This window comes from Bos indicus, chromosome 3 (assembly GCF_029378745.1).
Source record: "Bos indicus isolate NIAB-ARS_2022 breed Sahiwal x Tharparkar chromosome 3, NIAB-ARS_B.indTharparkar_mat_pri_1.0, whole genome shotgun sequence".
In the NCBI taxonomy this organism is placed as follows: Eukaryota; Metazoa; Chordata; class Mammalia; order Artiodactyla; family Bovidae; genus Bos; species Bos indicus.
In genome coordinates this window covers 84,836,606-84,856,118 of record NC_091762.1, presented here as the reverse complement: position 1 = coordinate 84,856,118, position 19,513 = coordinate 84,836,606, and the positions used below count along the sequence as shown (strand labels likewise).

Genomic DNA, 19,513 nt, shown 5'->3' with positions numbered 1-19,513 from the left:
AATCTTCTCTGGAAGAGAGCTTCCCAAGAGTACACACTCTGAACAATAACTTCTCACTGTGCCTCAGTTACATGTTGGAACTGTCAGCCAGAAACTTCTATCGAGGAAACTTGGAGCGCGTTGAAGTTATAGATCCCAGCAAGGGTTCTCGTGGCCAGGAATGTTGTCTCTGTAACTCGGCTAGCCTTTTAGGACGTTTTTCTCCTACTGAAATCTAAGAGGAAGCAAGGGAAAAAAGCAGTTGTGTCGTTTGGGAAACGGGGCTCTTTTATTAAAGTTTTAAGTCATTATTTCCCCTCACCCCTTAATAAATAACCTGAGAGATTTCCAAGGATATTTAGAAGCGGGGGAGTGTGAAAATGGTCTCCTGAGAAGCCAGGAATTATTTTGGCTATTAAGTAACTGGAGAACAAGCATAAAATCACATTAGAAAGATGCAGAATATTTGAGGACTTCATTTTCTTTTCTCTAGGAGCATATTTCTTGCCCCTTACTTTTTAAAAAAAGAGAGTGGGGTGGGGGAAGAGTCTGAATGAGAGTGGCCTTAACACGTCATCTCATCCACACACGCAGAGTGGGCATTCCTACAGGAATTTCCTCTTTTCAGAGGCTCTCTAGATGGGCAACCTCCACCAAGGTGCACATTCCCCTGTCTGTGTGCTAGAAAGAGCCTTTCATCGCCATATAGTCGTCTTCCCTTTTGGAATTTTGAGGATAAGAAAATGCAGAAGGCTGCAAACTAGAGTGAGGGAGATGAGAAGAGATGGAATGGGGGTTTGGAGGAAGAAGGTATACTTTTTTTTTTCCTTTCCCTTTCCCAGCAGTGAGGAGAACCTAGAGAGAAAATATGAGGTTAAAAAAAAAAAAAAAAAACTGGAAAAGCAGGCTTATTGGCATCTTGCCAAACCCTAAAAACCACCCCCCTTTTCTGCCAAAACAATACTTTAGCAAACCTAAAATAATTGCAGGAAGCTCTTTTCCATTTTAAGAACTATTACCTGGGGGAGGGAAAAACAGGGGATTCTTAAAAGGCACCCTTCCAGAGGTGTCCCGGGAACAGGGGCGGTAATGACAGGCCTGTGTCCAGTTCTGGGCACGCGTTTGTGGACGAGAATATCTCCCTTCCCTAAGGGGACATCCCTTTCACGTTTTTTTTTCCCTCCTAAAAAGAAAAAGATGTCACAGCTAAACCACTGTTGTTTCTGAACGTGACAGAACTTTTTCTATGGCGTCTGTGCTCAAACCCACTAGTTTCACAGTCCTGGGAGGGAGAATGCTCGTTAATCTCCGCCTCCCTTTCTCCAGACAACCCCCCTACCCCAGCCCCCAAATCCGGTGAATCTTCCTTGTGAAAATTTCCCCCACCACCCCCGCTTCTGGAGGCCATAGGACTGAAGCTGCACAAAGTTTGCAGGATTTTGTGCATAATTACCTCTGCCGACGATCTATTCCCACAAAAAGCTTCGTTGGAGAGATTACAATGCTTTGAGCCGTACCGCATTTCAGAAGGGAAAAAAAGTTACCTAGGAGGTCTGATTCTTTTAAATTTGCATACATGCAAATCTGCAAGCCCGCCCCCCCCTACCCCGCTCGGCTTTCTCCGCGGTTCTCTCCGTGCCCACGCAGTGAATCGAGGGGTGCAGGGCAACCTGGCAAAGTTGCCCAAGTCCTCCACCGAGGTCCGCGAAGGTCTGCGGCGGGGGTTGGGGGATGGGGACGAGGAAAAGTAGTTTTGTTTGCTTAAGCACATCCTGTGGCAGCCTATAGCTGCCCGGGAGTACAGACTGTAACTGCTCCTCACTGCGTTACCCAGTAATGCGCTGAGCGGGGACGGGGGGGTGAGGGGGGGGCCGAGCGAGCGAGCGAGCGAGCCAGGGAGCGAGAGAGGGAGCGAGCGAGGAGCGAGCGCGAGCGGCCGCGGAGGCTCGGGACCCGGCTGGCCGCGCGGCGCCGCAGCCGCCCCCTCCCCCACGCCCCCCCCCCCCCCCCCACCGGCGGCGGCGCGAGCGGGCGGCGGCCGTGCGGTGCGGTGCAGAGCGGAGGCGGGCGCGCGGGCAGCTCGCGGGCACCCGGCCGGCGGGCGCGGGAGCGGGAAAGGGTGCGCTATGCCTTTAACGCCCGCGTACAGTAGACATGTATAGTGGAGTGTAGGGAAACTCTAGGCGGGGTTAAAGTTCAGCTCATGGAGCGGCAATAGCGCTGGCTGGCTGCAGTTGAGCCGAGTTGGAAATGTGAACGCAAGAAGCAGGCTTGATTTTTTTTTTCTCCCCCCTTCTCTCTCTCTCCTCCTCTCTCCCTCTTTCTCCTTTCTCACCCGCACTCACGCACACCTCCAAACCGCACACACCAGACGCACACGCACACCCCACCGCCCGGCAGTGATGTATTCTCCGCTCTGTCTCACCCAGGTAAGCAGCTGTTTGGATGCGGAGTCGGGGGCGGGGGGGTCGGGATGGCGGGGGCAGACCTGGGGCCGGGCCGGCGGTGCCGGGGACCCCGCGCTAGCAGGGCCCGGGGCATGTGTCCCGGGGTGTGCCCATATCTGCGCGTGTTCTGTGTGTGTGTGTGTAAGTGTGCGCGCGTGTGCTCGTGGTGGGGGGGCGGAGAAATACAGCTTTAAGAAAGTAACTTTGTTTCCATGCGGGTGCATTCCTCTTGCACGGCCATTTGTGTGGGCACATGGCTAATGGCGCCCTCTTATTAATGCGTTAATTAATATCGGGGCGATTGACTGCGGAACGGTGGTGTTTTCGGACGCCCCGCACGTGTTTCGGCGGGGTTGCAGCTCATGTCACGCTGAAATCTGGACTCAGCGTTTCTGCAGGCGCGAGGCCGGTTTCTGTAGTTCCGCGGCGCCCGGGGAGGGGGCCGCCGACGGAGCCCCCCACACGCCCCGCACGCTCGGGGCCGCTGCACCCCCGGCTGCGGGAGAACTCAGGTCCCCGCGCCCGCGGCCCGCCCGCGGAGCCCGCGCCACCGCAGCCGCCCCAAACTCTTACTTTTGTTTATTCTTTGTCAGCCTTTGGGGTCCGGCCGCGGGAGGGACGCGGGCCAGCGCCCCGGGCCCCGGCCGGGACAGCGCCCCTCGGACCCGGGCGGGCGGCGGCGAGCCGGCCCCGGGGCTCCGCGGAGCGGGACTGCGGGGCTGCGGGGCCGCGCGTTCCCCCGCGTCGGCCGGGTGGAGCCTGCGTCCTCGCCGCCTGTCGCCCGCTGGCTTTCCCGAGCGAAAGTTTCCGTGCCGGGACGAGCCCACGCTGCGCAGGGCGGCGAGCAGCCGAGGCCGCGGGCCGCGGGCTGGGGCGCGCCGGGCGGAGTTGGGCTCCCAGCCGCGAGCCCGAGCGGCGGCCCGGTTGGACGCGTCTCCCCCCGCCGCCGCAACGCGACTCGGGCAGCTCCGCGCTCAGGACTGGGGCAACTTTTCCCCTCCGACCTAACTCGGAGCGTGGGTCTCTCTCGCCCCAGCGCCTCTCCTTTCCATGTCCTCCCTTTACATCCCGCTCCTGTCTGCACTACCCCCAGGCAAAATATTGCTACTTCAAGGCTCCAAATCTGGTCCCTATTGAATATATTATTTATTTATTTATTTTGACCAAAAGGCATGAAGTCAAAGTGATTTTGCGCTAATTTTTTTTTTTTTTTTTTTTGAAGAAAACTGTGAGCCTTCATTACTGTTTTGGTACATTGCGATCTGACCATTAATAATGTACATGAAGTTTGTATGCTTCATGTAAAATGTTTACTCACCACTCCCTACAAAAACCTGCTACCACTTCTTGCTTTCATTTAGCAGGAGATAACGGTTTATCCGGAATTCTTTTTGGAAGACTAAAAAGTATCCATAGTTTCTTCTCTCCTGTCTAGATTCTGTATTTATTTCCCACATGACATCCCTTCTTATTGCAATATCTAACAGTTATCTACCGGCTATTTGATCTCAGAAGACTCTTAAATATATCTTTTATGTTGAAATGGTCGATTTGGGATTTAGGCCTAGCATTAATAATGGATGGCAGTTGCTTTCAGTTATTGTAAAAGTTTTTTATTTTTCCCTAACAAACTTCCACAAGTTACTATTTTAGTAACTTGTGGAAGTATGGAATGAAACTTTTCCAACCACTTTTGGCAAGGTTCACAATTGCATATGGATAAGATGCAAAGTGTAAGATAATTTGAATGAGTTATGACTACAGTGAAAATGCTGAGATTCAAAGGCTGAAGTTCTAGCTGGCAAAAGTTTGCAACACATAGAACTGGTAGATAATACCAGTGGTGCTGCTGTTGTGAGGAGGGAACTTAGCAGACACTTCAGCGACTTCTCCAGTGAGCTCTCAATAGATAAATTTATATTTTGGCATGGTGCATATATGACGATACCAGTGTACGCATGTAGGCCCAGGGCATAGTCAGGTATTTAACACAGTTACAGGATTCTCACAGCTCATGAGCCATTATCACATTAAGAAAGTTTTTTTTTTTTTTAAAAAAAACAAAAACCTATTTGGCCCTGTGATGGATACATTCAGTAGGCCTTCTTCTGGAAACACCAAGAGAAATGCTTACTTAGTGTAACAGTTTGTAAAGAAAATGTACACTAAATAGTGAATGAGGGTCATGTATTTTATGAGTTGTTCTTTTAAAAAATTGATTCACAATGTATTTAACTTGCCAGAATATTTATAAAGCTTTAGAGCCAGTTTTAAAAACAAAAAAGAAGTTTATTGGTCATTAAAGAAAGTCCAGTAAAGCATAGTGGTAAAAAGACTCTAAATGAAAGAATAGACTCCATATACGTGAATGCAGTTTTTAAAAACTTTATTAGGAAAATGCCAAACATCATAGTTTAATCCAAGTGGGCACATCTTAACCAAATCATGTACCTGGTCATAGAATGATAACAGTAGAAATTTATAGGTGAACCTTTCAAAGAAGTAGTTGCAGAAATATCAGCATTCCGTGGTTCTGAAACTTGGCTTACTTGCAAACAGATGAACATTGAAGATGCTGATTCAAAATCCTGTTGCTTTTGAAACAGGTTTTCAGGTTTGTTTTTATTGCTGGCCTGTAACTTTCTCACCGAGTACATACGTAAAATATTCTTTTTGTTTTCTCTTGACTATTTTTAAATATTCCACAGCTTATGGCGATATGTGCAACAACATGATTTATAAGGGCATACTGTTTTTTTCTTTAAAAATTAATTTATGCTATGCCTGGACATTTCCTACAAGTGAATGATAGCCTTTAGTTTTGATATTCTGGAATATTTCTAATTGTGTGTTGAGAAAAATAACTAGCACTATCATTGTGCATGTGACTGAGTCATAAAAAATACAAAATATTGTGCACTTTTATTGGCACATTCTTAAAACCTTTGGGGAGTAAAAACTTGTAAATACTTTTGATGCAAAATTGGGACTTAGATTATTCTTAATGATTAGTTGACATAGTTGACCTCATTTAAGGATTTTTTTGATGAGATATGTGGGCATTTGGTTGGCAGGTAAACAAAATCCTTTTGAACACGAATGAACGCAGTTCGCAGTTCTCTGAGAAGCATATTGGGATATCTTTGAACACTTAAATGTCACATTGGAAGATTTATTTTAAATGTTTATCATTATTAAAGTGCTTTAATAAGACTAGGTTTGGACATAAATATGAATGTTTGGAGCTAACTTATTCTTTGCATTTTAAAATGGTGCTGAGACTTTAAAATGAAATCCTCCTTTTGGTGAAAGCTCACTTTGTAGTTAAGGTAGACTCCGGGCTTTCTTTGCATAATTCCAGAGAGCCTTGGTCCCCCGCATGTCCTGTGTATATAAAAAAGTCAGTCAATGTGAAGGAGTGTTTCAAATCCTAAATTTATGTATTTTAGAGCATTTCAAGGATGAACTCCGAATTTAGTAATGTTTAAATGCTCTGCGGTTTGGTGTATACCTTGCTAGATAAACTGTGGCTTGAAAAATGCTCCCCCCACCCCATTTCTCTCTTTCAAAGTATAATAGTAGAAAAGATACCCAAACATCAGAAATTTTAAAGTGCAAATGGTATATAGGAAAGAATAATATAATTCTTGTATTTTTCTCTGTTTTCTCTCCACGTAATGTACATGCATTATAAAGGCTGACTTCTTTGCTTTTGGATTCTTTTATTGAAAAAGAGCAGTTTTCAAGCCTAAACTTGAAATACAAAGCCTGAAATTTGTTGAGAGAGGAAAAAATTAAATGTCAATTATTGAAATGATTTATTGTATATTAATATAAACTTACCTAAAAAGCAGTCATATGTAGTGTTTAAATGATTGTAATTTATATTTTAACAGGCTTGATTGTTAAAATATTTCACCAATTTTAAACACTCAATTTATATTTTAACATTTAAAAATTAATAATTGGTTTGATAGTATTAATATTTTGGACATTATAGTTACTTGTGCCTCCAAAGTATATATTTAGATGGATATTCCAAACTTAAAGAATGCATTTTATATTTGTCTGTCCTCCACCCTTTAAAAAAGTCATCAAATATCTCTTTGGCTTCCTTATCCTCATTTATTTGAAAGTAAATAATTTATCTTTTGGTGGGGGTTGTGCAGTGGGGAGAAGTTATGTAAGATTAGTGTGGGTTGGTTAATCAAAAGTTAGATGTACTCAGAAAGCTTTGTGGAGGTTACTGTTTAATTTTCCTTTAATTTTATATTTCTGTTTCCTAAGAAAATGTCAAACAAAAGAATCAAGTATTTTCAATAAAAGAGTAAGAAAATTTTAAATGTTTTAGATTCAATTTTATTTTCAAATTACTTGAATTTTAAGAGGCAAGCATGAGGGTTTTCCTGTAGTCTCATAAGCATTGAATATACCAGGTTCTCTGTTTCCCTGTGAGAACAAAAAACCTGAAATACTATTTTCAAAATTTAAATAGGTACTCTGTTCTTTAGGGATGATTATTGCTGAAGGTATTTCACAATCACATCAGTAAACTGAATGTATTTAGTTGCAACCGTGTTGTCACAGTGACACATTCTGTTTACTATCTGGCTTGAATGCTTTTGTTTTTTTTTTCCCCCTTTTTTGCCTTTTTGTTTCATTTCCATAATATCAGCAATTATGTCTTGGACATAGATCTTTTATTCTAGTCCGACAAATATAAAATCCATTTCTTCTTTTATATATGGACCTGCCAAATTTTTCTAAGTTTTTGAGTAAAAAAAAAAATTGTGTTAACTGTAATACTTAAAAAGGAATTAAAATGTTACAAAAATGACTAAGAAACAGATCAGAGTCTACACGCACTACTTTTAGAGGGAAAGTCTTTGTTTCCATTGATCGTGGAGATGATTTTTGCTCCTAGACTTACATCAACACTGACTGGCATCTAAATGTTTAGGATTTGCCAATCTGGCTGCGGAGCCCTGGCTGTACTACAAGTAGTGAGGTCAAGGCTGGAGCAAAATTAGATATGCCTTCCTTGAAATAGGGTTAAGATTATATGTTGTTATAAGCATTTCGATAAACTTCACTGGCTGTCTAAAGGCTTTGGGACGTAGGCCCGACAATAGAACCTGGTACACTTCTGTAACATAACAAACCATTTTTTACTTTTAACAGTTTTTTTCTTTGAGATTGTGAGACACGATACTGATAGTATTTTTAACCCCCCCTCTTGGACTTCCCATAGCAATCCCATGTATGATTTTGGTAATGCTTGAATCAAATTTCAAGTGAAATAGGATTATATATACATATTTTAAAGGTGAGCATCTAAAGAAATGTTGTTTCCTTTTGTTTTCATTTTAGTTATATTTTTGTCTTGATTCATTTTGCCAGGATGAATTTCATCCTTTCATCGAAGCACTTCTGCCCCACGTCCGAGCCTTCGCCTACACGTGGTTCAACCTGCAGGCCCGAAAACGAAAATACTTCAAAAAACATGAAAAGCGTATGTCAAAAGAAGAAGAGAGAGCTGTGAAGGATGAGTTGCTAAGTGAAAAACCAGAGGTCAAACAGAAGTGGGCATCTCGACTGCTGGCCAAGTTGCGGAAAGATATCCGACCTGAGTACCGAGAGGATTTTGTTCTTACAGTTACAGGGAAAAAGCCTCCGTGTTGCGTTCTTTCCAACCCAGACCAGAAAGGCAAGATGCGAAGAATTGACTGCCTCCGCCAGGCAGATAAAGTCTGGAGGTTGGACCTTGTTATGGTGATTTTATTTAAAGGTATTCCGCTCGAAAGTACTGATGGCGAGCGCCTTGTAAAGTCCCCGCAGTGCTCTAATCCAGGGCTCTGTGTCCAGCCCCATCACATAGGGGTTTCTGTTAAGGAACTCGATTTATATTTGGCATACTTTGTGCATGCAGCAGGTAAGTGCGATGGTGAGAAGTCGGTCCACTTTCTCGCGGGTGCTTCTTTCCTGATGACCTCTGCGTGTGCTGGGCCATTCCTGAGCTCCCTATGGCAGGCCACGTCTATATGGACAGCGTGGTGTCCAAGGTAGCCCAATGTCAGAGTAGCCAGATGCTGCAGAGTTTGAGGTTCCACCTTCATTCAGGTGGGAAAGCATAGCTTTGAGAGCATTCTTGTTCAGTTCAATTCTCTTGGCAAGTAGTGTTATCAGTTTGTTGGTAGTCAATTATGAGATATTGTTTAAATCACGTTTTTTTGATGAGGAGTGAGAGAAACCTCTTAAAAACCCTTGTAAGAAAGAGTCTATTTTAACTGGCAAGTGATCTAGTTAAAAAGCATTTAGTTTGATAGTGAGGCAAAGTTTTTAGTTGCTTTTCTTCTGGGAGTGTTTTTAACCTTCTGGAGCCTCTTGAGCCCCCTTCTAATCAAGAAGAGGTTGGAGGTAAGATTGCTATCAAATTGCTGATCATTTATAAAGAAAAAAGAATCACACTAATACAAACTTACTAACTTTGTGTTAGGAATACTTGGTGGTGGTTAAGATTGCTAAGGGAAAAAAAAACAATCCAACTCTTTAAGCAGTTGATGGAAAGGTTAATCTTAAAAGTAACCAAACCTGTATAGTGCGTGAACAAATTGAGAAACCAATATTGAAAATTGATTGAGTTGCTTTGATTCATAATAACATTCTTTATTGTTCCAAGGCTGTTTTCAAGGCATGCTTTCCCTGTGTCTGTTACAGCAGGTAGAGTAGCATTCGGGATAAAACTATTGAGGACTGGATAAAACAATGCATTTTTACTTTGTTCCTCTTGTCTTGTTTTAGACAAAAGGCTTATTGTGTTAACGTGAAAGCTCAGGTCTTGTGAAACTTGTTGACTTTTTATATGTACATATCGGTCTTGCTAGATTACCTTTATGGCAGTTACTTGAGCCAGATGGAAGAACGAAGGTTGTGGAATCCTTCCAGTAGGTTGTTTTGGGGTGCATGTATGTATGTATTTTTTGCCAAAGGGCAGAGAAGATGATACCTGTAAAAGGGAACACTCCATTGTTTTGCAAAACATTTTTAATTCTAAAAATGTGAGCAGTTTTTTAAAAAAGTCATCTGATAGCCTACTCTCTATTATTTTTCTCAATATATGTTTTAGAAAGAGAACTTTTGTTATCCATCTGTCCTTACATAAGAAACTGGAGAAATTTACTTTGCAAGCATGTCACATCATCATTTGCATTCTGTTGGCAGGGGATAGATGAGTATTTTAGAGGATGTGATCTGTAAGTGTTTCAAATATTTGGGTTTTTGAAAATGTATACTTAATTATAAGAGGTGCCTGTTGCTTTAGCCAGTTCTGGGTAGCAAAAACGAAAATGCAACATCTCCCAAATGACCTCTAAACAGGAACAAGCGGCCCTTTATTAACTCTTGGTTAACTCTATTGTTGTTACTTTGTCTACTGTAAAAGCAGAGTTAAAATTTTTTATTTTTATAAATATAAGTAGAGATTCTGCCAGGGCAAGGTGCAAAAAAAGGTGTGGCTATTAGAGGTGCTTTGGGAGCACACTCTTCAAAAATCGTGTGTTTAATCTATAATATTTGGAGAAGTAAATACTTTATAAATGATAATAAATGCTCTAACGGACCAACATAGGAAATTGCAGGTGCCAACGAGTGATGCCCATCGCGGTGTGTGCGTCCTTCGAAGGTAACATCACAACGGAATACCCGTTCTGCGCTTATTGGTATGAGCAGCGTCCCTTCTAAGTTTTAGGTGTAAACGTTTCCTTTAGATTCACAGAGACGCAGCCCTTCTCGCTCTCGCCGTTTCACGTTGGATTCTCTTTCACTGTTGACAGTTTTTGCCCGTTTTATGGCTCCAGATCCTTGAGCCAACACAGTTGCTGGCGGTTTCAAGGACCGGAAGGTTGATGTTGGTAAAATGGCAGGTAGAAGGTTGCTTAGGAAGAGTGAGCATCCTTATTGCTAATGAAAGATTTATTGCCAGCACCGTGGATCAGACTACCTTTCGGTTCGGTTTCCCTGCGCCTCCCAGAATCCCTCGGTTGACTGAATGCCGGCCAAGTGCAGGCCATTGGCTCTCCCTGCGCAGCCGCGGCGCCTCTGCGCGCACCGGGAAGGGTCCGAGGGATGCTCATGGCCTTTTGTCTGAAAATATCTCAAATTTGATTTCAGAGATTTAAAGGCCTGCTATTTGTGGAAGGGAAGCTGCCAGTACAAATAGGAGGTAGATCGGTCAACTCGCATACAACTGATTTGACAAGCATCTGTTATAATACTGAAGATTTGTAAACACTAAACAATGTTTTTACCTCCTTAAAAGTTTTGAGAACTTGCCAGTATTGGCAGGAGGCAGAGACTCTGAAACGTGCTTCAAGAAACTTGCCAAAACCATTGTGGCCTTTTCACCTATAGTCTCCCTCCCTCCTTTCTATTAAATGTATTTTTTTTCCTCCCAAAATGCCATTTCCCCCCTTGATTGCCACAAGAAGATTTTTTTTTCTTTCTAAAAATGCATACAATAATTATTGCTTCATGCCTCAGCCTCTTCTTTGGACGGAAGTTGAAATCTTAGAACACACATGTAAATACTGGAAGATAATGCAGAATCAGTTGTTTTTTAAAAGTGTAGGAGATGATTTTTTTAAGTTATTGAGACGCAAAATACAATACATAAACTGCATTCCTTTTTTTTTTTATTCCCTCTAAATCAAGGGGCATTAGAACTGTGAATTTTGTGGCTGATAAACAGTAACAAGTGTAATGAAATCGGAGTGATTCCAGAAGCCTGAGAATTTCATCTCGTTAAAAGTACAAAAGAGTAAAACCATTTTATGCCCAGAATTTGGTCTGTACTTGAGTCGTCCTTCCCATGTATCGCATGACATCTTGGAGATGTTATGGTATTGTGGCAAATGGTTTTCTTTGTGGGCGTGTAACAGTAAAGCTAATTTATGACTAGTCTTTACCAGATGATCTGTATCAGAATCTACAATATACCCGGCACGTGGCAAGGTCACAATTTAAGTTGTTAAGGTCATAACCTTAGCCACCAGGCATTTGACCTTTTAGATAAAGTTAACCTTTGTTCATTAGTAGGCACTCAACCGAGAACTTTCTGGAGAGTTTTTTTTTTTTTTTTTAAACTGCTTCTGTATAACTTCTGGTAATGTAATCAGATTCTAGAAAGATTCTCAGTTGAGTTAGTTAAATTTGGTAAGGGGTTAGATTTTTTAAGGACTCATCTCTTATATAGAGATAGGTTGCTGTATCTAGGCCATAAAATGACAGTGTGACAATTTACTTTTTATAGTTATTACCTGCTGGGGGATAGAATGAAAGCTGAGGCAGCTGTGTGGAGATGTTTAAAAACTAAAGTTAAACAAATAGAATTATGTTTAATTCAGCGAAGGCCTTTGCTAAGTTTTGAGTGGCTTTAGGCCCCAAGGCGATTAATCACAATGAGCATCTTCAGTTTTTAGCAGGTGAGGAATTTTCTAAGATTGGAAGTATTTTTAGTTGCCTTAACATTCACTTTGAAAGACAAATACAGGACAGAAGTCAGGTAGTTGCTGTAATTGTTAATTAGCCCGTGACAGAGCAAACTGAACTTTTCCCAATGGTAGCAGAGTACTTGTTAGTTTCACAGTGGAAAGTGCCCGTGTTTGCACAGTAGTGTTTTCAGTACAGTTGTTACTGATTGCTTCCATGCTCCCATCGTTGCTACCTTTACTTCGTGTTGTTCGGACCAGGAATAATATAGGTTTGCTCACTTACTGGAAGAGTTGCGGTGCCTGGGAAGCTTGGTACCTGTCCTGGAAACCTGCTGGCAGGGTTCCTGATGACCACATTACCTGTACGATATTGTTCACTTAATTATGTTGTCCTGAATGCTCATTCAAATTATTTCTGTTACTGTTAGTTTCTCCTTGATAGGCCACATATTATTCCATTTCAACAAAGAGAGACTCCCATTCAGGTGCACCGTAGTTGTATTTTGGCTTCGTGATTGCCATTCCTTCATATAGTAATAGAGGAAGCCGTGATATGCAGATAGAGCAGATGGTCATGTTGACAGATTGAGAATTCACTTCCTACTGCTTCAGAGCAGGTGTAAGATTAGGAGTGTCTGTGTAGGAGCGTGTGTGCGCTTCGTGTGCATGTGTGTGCACATCCAGGCTGCACACAGAGTGCTGGATAGAGTAGAGGGAAATGCTTTCTTTTTCTAAAAAGCGGGTACCTGAAATACAGTGTAATCATCTGTGGAAGGTTATCAGTGCATACTGAGTAGTATTCAGTTCAGTTCAGTTCAGTTGCTCAGTCGTGTCCGACTCTTTGCGACCCCATGAATTATAAAAAAAATTTTAATGGATAATGTTAGATTGTTACAGTTTATAATTTTATGCTAAATTAATTGTGATGATTTTTAAATTTAAGGTAACTTACTATGTTTGTGGCAGGATTGTGTATCTAAAATATAGTTAATATGTCCTGTTAGCAGGAGCTTGTGTGTATGTATGTTTACACTCAAATCTAAGACTATACATTATAGTACCTTAATAAACTGCCTAGTAGAAATAGTTGTGTGGTTAGTTTCTTTGATTTATAATAATAAACTGTATTTGGAAAAAGAATGGGGTAAGATTATATACAGTGATATCTAATGTTAGTACCACTCTATTTCAAATTGTAACCCTAACCTTAAACCAAAGGTGGATTTTGTGGCTGATTGATGTACTGTAACTTATTGGTATATGCACAAGCTTTTAGAAGATGTCATCTTTCTACTTATCTTTTCATTCTTTAAGGGAGTTAGCCCAATCAGCAAACTTGAGATTAAATATGGCTTTTATATCCTTGAGTGTTTTCTACATAACTTGAAGATTGTAGCAATATCCTCTATTTAGAATGTAGTAAAAATATTCTTTATCCTAGAATGTGGTGAGAAAGAAGTTGAAAGGCAGAGAGAGAAGAAGGAATAGGGAAAAAGGGTTGTTCTGGAGTAAAACAGAGGTCAGCTCATTTATGGCTCAGAGGTTTGAGTGTTGGTAAGAAATTTCCCAACGCTGCTGGCTTGGATTTGCCTTGTCTGCTTTTCCACCCCGTGATGGATAGCATTAATTTAAACCTATTTAGGGCTAGTGTGGGAGAAACCACAGCCTTTGTTGTGGTCACTGCTGTACACAGTAGGACTGGGTGTTTTACTTGGTTAAGGCCTCAAGCTGCTTCCAGAGGATGCAGAACAGCCTGTCGGTTTTTTAAAACTTGCACAGAAGCAGCAACAATTCTAATTGCTCACAAATGTTAATATAGATTATTAAAAACAATTTTGAGGTTAGAATAGAAGGAAAAACATAAAATACAGATTGCATTCAGTGAATGTGCTAAACACCAATTTGTTGTCGTTTCAGCAATTATTTTCCCATGGTCATTTAGAGGTTAGATCTTGCTTTTAAACATAAAATTGTAAATCCTTGGGAGGTGAGGTCAGGGGAAGGAAGAAGTCAGGTGGAGGAGGAAGAGAATGAATGAACTGGCATGCTTTGTTAAGAGAAACATAAAACTATGAACTTAATTGCAAATGGAGATGCTCTAAAAAGTGTTTTGGTTTAAGTAATGACTGTAAAAGGATCCCAGGCAGTAAGACATCAGGTGGAGAATTTTATAATCCATCTCACCATCATTTTTTGCATCGTATTGTTCTAGACTGAGAGACTATGTGGGGGCTTTTGGAATTTCTTTTCAGATTTTTAGAAAGAAAAGTTTTGCAAAAATTCTTTGTAGCATTTAGGGGTCCAGTTAAGGACACTGTGGCATGCATGAACTTGGAAAGGGGGCTACTGAGATAATCATTATTATTATTACCATTTTGCTTTTCAAGGGGGAAACTTACAATGTTGTCAACATTTTGGCCATTTCCCACCAAGGCAACTGTTAGAAGTGATTGATCCAAACTTTAGAATTTATCAGAATTCTCTAGCTGCTGTTAAGATAGAAATGGCTTTTTTCCTAGGCATTTCCCCAACTATTAGAAATCAATACTTCTTATTTTGCTATGACAATTCCACAGGGTAAAAATATATTTTATCTAACAGGGTTAGTCTTATTAATATTCTAGTGAAATAAACATGGCCTTTTAGCCAAAGGAATACGTTCACAAATGACAAATTGTGGCAGGTTTGGAGCAGAGGATATTTTTGCTGTTTTGTTTGTAAGAGATACTAAATGAGATAAGATTGAGATAAATTCATTTGTGCATTTGGCAAGTGTTGGTCTGTGAGATATTGCTAATCTCAACCTGAGAAATGGTTAGGATGATGGTAATAACTGGAGATTGAAGTGGTATAGCTTTCATGTTTTTTGAGAGCTTTAAACTTATTTGTCTTCGTGTCTTTCACATATTTTCCTAGTGGTAAGTATTTTGGACCTTGATAGATTAAGAGTAGAGAGAAGGAGGGGCTTCCCTGGTGGCTCAGATGGTAAAGAATCCACCAGCGGTGTGGGAGACCTGGCTGGGTTTGATCCCTGGGTTGGGAAGATCCCCTGGAGGAGGGCCTGACAACCCACTGCAGTATTCTTGCCTGGAGAATCCACATGGATAGAGAAGCCTGAAGGGCTACAGTCCATGGGGTCGCAAAGAGTTGGACACAACTGAGTGACTAAGCACAGCACAGCACTGCACAGAAAAAGAGATGGGTGGAAGAAAGGAAGGCAGGCAAGCAGGCAGCTGGGCAAATATTAATAATAAATTTTATTCAGTGTCTGTTTTGCAGCAAGTGCAGTACTAAATTTTGGCATACATTGTAGCTTTCTGTTTTTGTTTTTTTTTTTTTAAACTTCATTGGAGTATTGTAAATAAGTAATACACTGTCCATTTGTACAGGTGAAAATCAAGTCTCAGAGGTGCCTAGTGACTTGTGCAGAGCAAGATTAAACCCAGGCCTCCTGATTCTGTGTCCTATTCTTTTAAAAATAAAATTCAGATCCGTCTGATATCCCTCTTTACATCCTGTTGTCTGGATTTAAAGAGGGATTGGATGTCACTTAAATGGCATCACACACCTACCTTAAATCAAAGGGCAATAAAAAGTCAAAATCCAAACCCTTCCCACGGAGATATTTTACAGTGAAGTTCAGGTTTTGTCCGCAAAATGAAGCCACACTTGGTTAGAAGAGGGAGAAATGGTCTCATGCTTGTTAGTGTTGGGGTCAAAAATCTGGAATGACTTGTTCTTTCTTGTTTTTAGAATGTAGAAGTTTAGTGAATAGAAGCATTATAACACAGGTTTAAGAATTTTTTTTTTTTTGGTAAGATAAAGTTAGATGAATTGATTCTAGATGTTTTGGGAATTAAAGCAACTATTATTTTAAAAATCATAAGTGCATGTAATATTTTACTGGGTAGATTTTTGTACATTTATATATATATATATATTTTAATTTCCTCATTAGATTTAAATGTTTTAAATTTACTTTGTTCCCAAAAGATCTTTTGTACAGTTATTTAAAAAAGCAAAAAATGGAATTTTATTAGTTAAAAAAGTAGATTTTTCATTTTAAAGACAAAGGAGAAAAATTGAAAATAGGAACAAGTTTCATGTTAATGCCCTTAAGTAACTGATGTATTTATTGATTAATTTATTTAATGCCTTTATTTTCATTTCCTTTAAACTTCAGCAGGTTTAGTTCTTAATGACTTAAGTGTAAAAGTTTAGAGCCTCACTCAACATGAATTTTATAATTGTAAATAGAAAAAAGGTGATAATTATAATTTATACTATATCTGTTCATTGTATATATGAATCCTTCTAATATTTATTTAAAAAAAATAAGCTGTTGAATTGAACTTACATAGAATAAAATAGAAATGTGACTTTCTTTTTAAGTTTAATTTTTTAAAAGTGCTAATAAATTTAAAAGTTAGGGTGTGGAGTATGTCATCCCAGAAAGGGAAACCTGAGGTGTGTGTTAAAAGTGATTCAATTGGAAACAAAAGAGGATTGCAATAAAAAAAAATAGGGCTCACACCCCACTGTCCTCTCCATCAGGTTCCATACTGCCTACCTTTGATGTCTCTGGTGAGAGTTTCTGGTGGGACCAATAGCCTGTGAGTTTCCAAACAAAAACTGTTTTCAGAGCATATATATTCATGTATATATTTTAATGACTATTTTTGAAATGCTCTATGGGTTATAAAAGCAAGATGAAATGAAAGTAGCAATAAAACATATTTTAAAAATGAATAATATTTAGCAGTTTTGTTGGTATTTCTGTGTAGCATCTGCCATTGTCAGGCTGTTGTCTTTGTTGCTATGGTTTGGCTGATTTTATTTCCTTTTGTAATTTTGCCAGCCTGTGATTGGCTAGTGCAACAACATGTTCATGCTGTTGGGGAAGATGTATCTGTGGTGAGTCATATAGCTTTATCCGATTGGTAATTTTTGGTAGGGAAAGGTATTTGTCAGTGGATAAATAGGAACTGTGGTGCTACAACATCAATAATTCATTTAATTTTCAAAATTTGGGACCTATTACTTAATATGGGAAACTCATAACTGTCTCTTCTGTGTTATATCCCTACCTTTTTCCTCTTCCCCTATTAGAAACATTTAGAATTCTGTGTGTTTTAATTTTGAAGAGATTAGTGATTTAAGTTTAAGCTCCTACATAAAGTGAATATTGTACGTATGGGATCCCATCATTGTCACTTTCAAATATTCCATTGCCTTTCACAGGAGCTGACATCACAAGTCCTTAGGTTGACAAATTCTCATCAACTTTTGTGAAAATTTTGGCTGCAAAAGGAGTAAAGTCAAAAGAGGGCCATAGACAGATGGATTTCAGTGTTGAGATGACATCAAGCCCTTCTTGTGGCATTTTTAAACATTCCAAATGAATGAGGAATGGAGATGCTTAAAGAGCTTACTGTAGAATGAGTAATTAAGATACTGTGCATCTGCATGTAAACCTTCAGCAGAGCTGTATGGGCTCAGATATAATAGCAGATTAAGAATGAAAATAGTAAACATCTTTTATGTTGAGTATAATTCATAAATATTAAACATTAAAAGTGTTGTTGATGGAAAACAGTGTATACCTGAGAGTACATTTTTAGCGTTAAGTAATTGAAAGTTAAAGATAAGTGGGTTACGGACACTTAAGATGAAGCAAGGATTTGGGATAAGAATTTGGCAGAAGCTTTCTGCATCTCTGTAGGACTGTGGCAGGATTTTTGCATGGATGCCTTGTGTATAAAAATTACCGAGTTACTAACGTTTCTGATTGATTTCTTTAGTTGGCTTTTCTCCCCTCCTTTTAAATGGTGGAGGTTCTCTTTGGGAAAGTAGTTTCAAGTAACTTCTGAGAATGAAGTCTTTGTAACTTGATGCTGTTCAACAGCACAACTATTGTTGTCTGTTCCTGTCAGGGAAAGATAGTCATTGCAATACTTTTATTGTATGGCCTCTTGATATGTGACAAGGACTTTTATCAAGAATTCTCTTTTCTTTTACATGTACTTTTAAAAGTCCCTTACCCTTCCGACCCAATCAAGGATGACTGTGGTTTTTAAGAAGATTCAAATGAATTTTTGTTATTATTTTTTCTGCTTATTTACTGTACAGACAAAAGTCTTATTTTTTAAAAAAAGGGATTCTGAAATCGTGTATTTTAGATTTTCTGTAAGATAGGAATAGAAACAAACAGAAAAGGGCCATCTCATTGGGCCCAGGATGTGTACAGTTCTTGGAGAATGAGGGTATTGCAGCCTGAAATGTTAGCATTGAAGAACTAATTGTTCTGAAGGTATTTGCCCCTCATCTCAGAAAAGATGGCAAACATGCACAATGGATAAATGTAATCCTTTGTACTTTTACCACCTACATTTTTAAACTACAGTGACTCTGATTTCTCTAGAAAGGTCAGAGGTTTCAGACAGAAAGCTTTGTGATTCTTCAAAGAGAGACATTTTCAATTTTGCTATCTAAAGACTGATTATGCATAGCTTTTAACTTTATTTGCAGTTGAGCCTCAGAGGTGCTGTGCTGGGGTGGGTGATGCTGAGTAAGTGAGGCCAGGTCATGAGACAGCAGAACTGGAGGCAGACAGATAGATGGGAGAGGAGCATACATGCACATTCAGAGAGTCGCATGTTTGGCCCTTTATTACCGACACCTTTTAAAAAGTGTGAACAGAGCAGCTGTAACAGTGTGTTTTGCTTTGTGCTGGAGCATTCTGTGACAGACTCTTTAAACACTTCGGGCACTTAAAGGAGTTTACATAGCTGGGTGCCATTTCTTAGGGTTGGCTTTGTTGGTTTTCTAAATTGTGGATATGGGTTTCTTGGGTTTTATGTGGGTTGCTTTGTTTCTGCTTTGTTTTCCTTTTGGACTTCTCCAAGTTTTGGAGAATTTTTCATGTTGGGTGGTGGGGGCGATTGGAGATGGCAGATGCCTTTTGTTGTGGTTTACTCCTGTTATTCAGGAAACTGAGGTTCAGAGAGTGTTCTTAGCTCACTCAAGGTTAGGCCAATGGTAAGTGGCAGAGCCAGGATGAAAGCCAGATCTGCTAGACTAGTGTTGTTCATTTCTATGATATTTAAGTTGGTTCTTATACATTATTTTATTAGTTCTTCATGTAAATCTTACCTTTTAGATAGGGGAGCTTTTATAATTGCCTTAATGCTGCTGAGAAACAAAGAGGCTGAGAAATGTGTCCTTGGTCCATGGTTAGTAAGTGGTTAGGGCTGGTTACCAGGTCTGATCTTTCCACGGCCTGTTTTTATCTCCATGTGTTCCTGAGTATATCATTCTCCCTAAGGGCTGCTTTGGAATTTATGGATGGGCTTAAAATTGTTCTCTGGAAGTACATTATAGTGCTGAAAGCTATTGTTTTCTCTGAAGTTAAAATTTTAAAAAAAAATTTTATTTTTGGCTGTGCTGGATCTTCGTTGCTGTGCGGGTTTTTCTCTTGTTTTGTATAGTGGAGGCTACTTTCTAGTTTCAGAGTGCAGGCTTCTCTTGTTGCAGAGCACTGGCTCTAGGATTCTTGGGGTTCAGTAGTTGCAGCACATGGGCTCAGTAGTTGTGGCTCCC

General features: G+C 40.2%; 1 protein-coding gene across 4 annotated transcripts in view; it reads left to right on the top strand.

The window, feature by feature from the left end:
• The first annotated feature begins 2,083 nt into the window (after window positions 1-2,083).
• NFIA (nuclear factor I A) overlaps window positions 2,084-19,513 on the top strand; it is a 399,012-nt gene continuing 381,582 nt past the window's right edge. The window contains exons 1-2 of one of the 4 annotated variants that reach the window (XM_070780245.1): window positions 2,084-2,408; window positions 7,827-8,358. In XM_070780245.1, coding sequence (XP_070636346.1) covers window positions 2,382-2,408; window positions 7,827-8,358 — 559 coding nt within the window. In that variant the 5' untranslated portion in view covers window positions 2,084-2,381. The remainder of the gene's footprint in view (window positions 2,409-7,826; window positions 8,359-19,513) is intronic. The other 3 variants (XM_070780237.1, XM_070780242.1, XM_070780228.1) reach the window with 3 other exon arrangements.